The sequence below is a fragment of the Nestor notabilis genome, unplaced genomic scaffold (genome assembly GCF_000696875.1).
Source record: "Nestor notabilis isolate BGI_N333 unplaced genomic scaffold, ASM69687v1 Scaffold34854, whole genome shotgun sequence".
Classification (NCBI taxonomy): Eukaryota; Metazoa; Chordata; class Aves; order Psittaciformes; family Psittacidae; genus Nestor; species Nestor notabilis.
The window spans coordinates 430-5,883 of NW_009924880.1; the positions used below are offsets into that span (position 1 = coordinate 430).

A 5,454-nucleotide genomic window follows, 5' to 3' on the forward strand; every position below is an offset into this window, starting at 1 on the left:
TCTCAACAGGTAAATACAACAAGCAGCAAAACAGTGTTAGTGCTGGACTGCAGGTGACACAAAAGAAGTGTGTTGGTGCTGTATGGTGACAGTGGAACATGTATTGCAGCAAGTGAAAGAGCCAACTTGGAATAAACCAAACTGGGATTTGCAGTTCTTCAAGAAGACGTCTGATCGATCAAAACAGTCACGGCTCTTCCCAGTATCGTGTGATGGTTGTGCTTGAATCTGCCACCACAAAGGCAGCCTCAGACTGTGCTGTAATCTGCCTGTGTTACCCTTTGAAGGCATTTTAGCACTGCCCTGCGAAGGCAGACCTGCTAAATAACCAGGTATGTTGCTACAAACTACAGCCCCTGTATTAATCCCGTTTTCAGTGGGAGTGAGTCACCCTACCTGATCAGCATTACACAGTAATGATGGTCTTTTCAGAAAAAAACCCCTCTGATTTCTTCAAAGGCCATGCATAAGACATAAAGCAGTTACCACATTAATTACAAGCCAAGTTTATTGAAAACAAGGTAAAAACCACTGCACTCGACAACACAGCGTGAGAGGCGTGTTTTCCGTGGACACAGTACTGAGACTCTAGCCAGCAGAGCAATCCCACAGCTCCCCCTGCCACACAGGCAAACCCATCTCTTCTCTTTAAGTACAAGCCCCGTTTTAAATGCTGGCTGCAGCCACTGATAATGAAGCAGCTTGGATCTGAAACAGCATGTTAGAAATCACTTATTAAGCACCAGCTTAATAGTATTTGCTTACATTACTCAAATCATTTTGCTGCCTCTAATCCCTCATTAGATTTTTGGTGGGTTTTTGGTTTTTTCTTTTTTTCTTCATAAGCACTTAATTCTTCCTTGGTACAAAATGTATCCAAAACAAAGGCAAAATACCTAAACATCTTGCTGTGACAATGTTTAATGTTGTTGCTACTTTGCCTCTTCACTGCCCAGGACCCGACAGACTCTTGTTCATGAACTGTCTCTTCACAAAGCAGATCCACCACTGCAGAAGGAAGCACAAAGTCAGACAGTACACAAAAGTGCTTTCCAGGTGATAAAATAGTGACTTAAAAGTATTGAACATCTGACAAGTAATAAATGTTAGGGCTCCAATTTTGCACATACAATTTTCCACACTGGTTTCTACTGGAATTTAAGCAAACAAGAGGACAGGAAGGAGCTCAATGAATTTATAATGCAGGGGGGTTGGAACTAGATGATTTTTAAGGTCCCTTCCAACCCAAACCATTTCTGTGATTCTATAATATAGAATTTTATAAATATAATATATAAAATATATACATTACAATATATACATTATATAATATAGGGCTCTGAATTAAAGCAGGACATTCTACTTTATCTTATTTCTATTATTTTAATTTTGCTGTTTATTCCAATATAATTATGAAGGGCTGCATCAGAAAGATGCCTTTGAAACTAAATTAGCCCAAATAATTTCAATATTAAATGCAGTCCCATTTGCACATGAAATGTATGAACAGACAGGAGGCAATTCATTCATTGATTAGCTTTTTGGTTTTAATCTGGATATGAGACAAAATGGTCTGCTTCAAAGAAGCTTTCAAATCAGAACCAACTGAAAGATGAACAGCATCAATCCTGCCTGTGGATTTCCATTTGAAAACCAGGCCAAGAGCAGATGTGCAGTACTTTGAAGAGTTGAACCAGACACCCCTTATTACTGCCCTGCTTTCTAAAGTAACCCATATTGCCATTCACTGTCTTGCTGCATTACAGATTACATTCATTGATAACTTGCAGGCCGCTATTTCAGTAGCCTTGTAAAAGCCAGGAAGCTTGTGCCACGGTTACCCACATCTGATGCCTCCCCCATCATCTCACTTCTCTCCACACCAAACCTCTCATTAAATCTGTGATGATCACATTAAACTCTTACCTTACTGGGCTTGTCACTCTGAGGATCAAATACTTTCTCACACAGGCGAAGGCCGGTTTCTTGCCTCAGCTGCTGCAGGTAGGCCCTCATCACCTCTGAAACACAGCACAGGAAAAACCAGGGGAAACTGAGACGGCACCGACTCAAACTGAATTGAACAGGGAAGCATCAGCTATCACTGCCTAAAGCAGGAAGTGAGTTTTCACATCTACAGGTTGGCTGGCGCAGTTGGCTTGCTTAATTTACAGACATACCTGGGACTCTTATGGTATTTGTACCAGTAAAAAGGATCATCCAAACTGTTTTCTCTCAATTACCTTTGCTCATTATTGTGGGCTTCCTATTCTGCCAGTGCAGCAGTTGGCTTGGGCTTCATTACAGGGTTTATCTAGTGATTACGCTGATGCAAAAGGCAGACTCAAACTCCTGTTAATTTGTTCTGTTGGATCTAGGAATCCAGGGGAATCACTGCCCCCATGAGGTCAGAAAATCCAGCTTCTGCTCCCCTCATAAGACAGAACTGCAGATTTAGAACATTCAGTTTTAGCAGTAATTGTTCTTACTGCAGTCACAAAAATGCAGCTGGTAAAGCAAGAGCCCAAGGAAGCCTTCGGGGGGGCTGGATTAGCCTTACCTTCCTCCTGCTTGTTGGCAGGTTTGGCGTAAATGGCATTCAGTGGAAAGCCAGGCTCCCCGGGGATTGGGAAGTTGGTGATTCCCAGTGTGTACATCTCTTTCTCTCCCTGGCCTTTGGAGTTACACTGGAAAAACCAGGCAAACAATGGATTAACAGTTACAAACAACAGCTGGTAGAGTGACAGACCCAGATATTTTATCTGTATCACATAAAAACTCATCAAGAACAACAACGCAATGTCTCTTTGGAGATCCACAGCCCTGGAGTACCTGTGGCTCTGACAATAGGGAATAGGGTGAACAGGATTATTTGTGCCACTGGGAGGAGAATATCAGCAAATCTTTCTCCAAGTATCCCCAGAACAGACTCAGTTTCCCTCCTGCACAGAAATCCACTTTTCTCACCTTTTGCAGCTTTTTCAAGCACTCGGAAATGTAGAGGGTTACATAGATCAGTGTTCTGTCAGCCTCGTTCTGCAAAGCAAGAGCAAGCAACAGGAATGAGTTTAAGCCATCTTGGCCTACAATTTCCCCATGAGAGGGAAAAAGCAATTCATGACATTTACCCAGCTTTAAAAATTAAGTGTGAGGCAGGAGAGATTTTGTTACTAGTAGAATTATTTCATTTAAAATAAGCATATTCACAGCACCAACCCACCAAAGAACTACCACATGCAAAGTATCTTAAAACATTACCTTAATTTCATAATTTTTGAAGAAAACATTAGCTTTGAAGTAGTAGATGGCTTCATCTATAATATCTGTGTCCTTAGCTAGCAAAAAAGAAATACAGAGTTAAACAATGCACTGTTACAGTACATTTGGTCATAACTTTTACTCACTGAAATACATAAATAGGGATTATTGCAAAAGCAAAACCTTGGTATTTACAAAAAGCAGAAGCCAGCACTATGTAACACAAAGCAGTTGCTGCTGTGTGAAACACCAGTGAGCTCAGACTGTTAACATTTAAGCTTCCTCCTCTTAGCAGGAGCTTGAACTCCCTTCTCCTCCCTGCATGATTTCTCACTTTACAAATGGCAGCAATTCAGCAGCTCCCCACTTTTCTACCAGTTGAATAACTCACCAGAGTTTTAAGAGTGTAAAAGTCTTCTCACGACATGAAAATGGTTTTGGAGAAACATCACACAAATTTCATTATCAAAAAGAGGTGCCAACCATCCAGAACTGCTTAAATACAGAAGTTATTTCCTTTGTATTTCCTTTCCCAAACTGAACTGCCGCATTACTGGGGAATAGCACGCTCAGGAAGTGCTATTTCATGTGCTGAAGGGAACCCCGACCAGGCTGCCTGTGGACCCTGTGGATGCCCATAACTTCATCTCAATTTTTGAAGCCCCCTACCCAAAAGTGCTGCCTAAGCTACTCCCTGCCCTTCAGAGCAGCCAAGTGTCTTCAGTCAGACCCAAAGCCCAAGTTCTCTGTAGCTAAACCTCCACTTCCTCTGACAGCAGAGGGTTCACACCACCACGTCCTCAAAACCTACTGATGAGCGCAAGAGGAAGCACGAGAATAGTAACCATAGGCTTTAATTACTGAAGCAATTGATTTAGCTGGAGCATTGTGCACGTTTCTCTGTGCATAACTGTTTTCTATGACTTGAACACCTTAAGTATTTGAAACCTTTTTTTCCTCCTTTATAAACTGCACTTTATAGAAATACACACTGGAAATAGCACTCCATTTCCAACCTGTGGCTCTTCTCATCGCTCTTGCTAGGGCTGGCTTGGAGCAAACTGAGATGATGATGAGTTATACACAGGCAGGTTTTCAGAGGTTATTATAAACTTACTTTCCCGAGGTGCTGGGCCTTTGAACTGGCTTCTGATGGGTAACAGTGCCATGTTCCCAATTAGCTTGGTGTCGGAGTCCATTAAAGTGGAGTGGTAAGCCTAGAGATGGGGGGAAAGCTGGTTATTACTGGTACTGAAAATAGATATTTCCCTCTCTGATCATGCGTCCCCTGTGTCTTCATCAAACCGGACTCAGTCTAGTTTGTTAGTGATGCTTCCAGCATTTTTTCTTTGCACAAACAATGTCCGTTTTCTCTTCAGGCCCAGATCTCAATGCCATGCTGGTGAAGACCATGGAAGCATCATTACTGACACCACTTATGATCACAGTGGAGCGAGACAGGATAAAACAGGTACGGTTGGGCTGCAGGGTTTGCTTCATCCCCAGGCTGCCAGACCCCATCCTGCACAGCACCAAAGGGGCAACAGCCCTGTTCTCCTGCCTCAGTTTTGAGGCCATGCATAGTTCATTGAAAGTTAAATGGCCATTGAAAAAGACTGTATTTTATTTCCATGGCTAGCTAATAATATTAGATAATAATAAATAAAGCGAGGCTTAACACATACACACACAGCCAAAAAATAGACCCTTCTGTGCAGTGTAAAACTGCTCTGAAAAAAAGAACAAAAACATTTCAGCATGTGACAGATTCTCCCTGGAAAACCGATTTTTAACCACTGATGAGTTCAGCTTTAGGCACTTTCCAAGCATTCCCACCGGGAAGCCTTCACCTCCTCATAGCCTATGTTTTGTGGGAGGAGAAGGGGATGCAGCCAGGGGCGCGTGTGTGTGAGCAGCAGAAAGAAGGGGTGTGAACAACCCCAGAGCACAGCGTTGCTTTTACCACTCTTTACCCGCCTTGCTGCAGCCGGGGGCTGCTGCCCTCCGGCCCGCGGGTGGGTCCCTCGCAGGAGGAAGAAGAGGAGGAGGAGGAAGGAGAAGAGGGCGTCGCCCTTGCAGCAGCCTCCCATAAGCAGCAATGCCCCGCTCTCAGCGGGGTTCTCTACAGCTCCTTTGGTCCCCAGAGGCTGCCCACGGCCGGCAGAGCCCCTGTCCCCACCCCCGGGGGGAGCGCTC

The 5,454-nt window shown here is 43.6% G+C and overlaps 1 protein-coding gene across 1 annotated transcript; it reads right to left on the reverse strand.

The window, feature by feature from the left end:
- Window positions 1-482: 482 nt before the first annotated feature.
- ARPC3 (actin related protein 2/3 complex, subunit 3, 21kDa) lies at window positions 483-4,488 on the reverse strand. Its single transcript, XM_010012785.1, has 6 exons — window positions 4,376-4,488; window positions 3,259-3,335; window positions 2,968-3,036; window positions 2,561-2,687; window positions 1,927-2,021; window positions 483-1,008 (listed from the first exon to the last, which is right to left on the reverse strand). The coding sequence occupies exons 1-6, from the start codon at window positions 4,455-4,457 to the stop codon at window positions 946-948; spliced, it is 513 nt and encodes a 170-aa protein (XP_010011087.1). The 5' UTR covers window positions 4,458-4,488; the 3' UTR covers window positions 483-945.
- Between the last annotated feature and the right edge of the window lie 966 nt (window positions 4,489-5,454).

Coding starts and splice junctions, on each gene's coding strand:
- ARPC3 (XM_010012785.1), bottom strand. CDS start 4,457: ATGGACTCCGACACCAAGCTAATTGGGAACATGGCACTGTTACCCATC. Junction 3,336..4,375: donor AGGCCCAGCACCTCGGGAAA/GTAAGTTTATAA, acceptor CTTTTTTGCTAG/CTAAGGACACAGATATTATA. Junction 2,688..2,967: donor GCTTGAAAAAGCTGCAAAAG/GTGAGAAAAGTG, acceptor TGGTTTTTCCAG/TGTAACTCCAAAGGCCAGGG.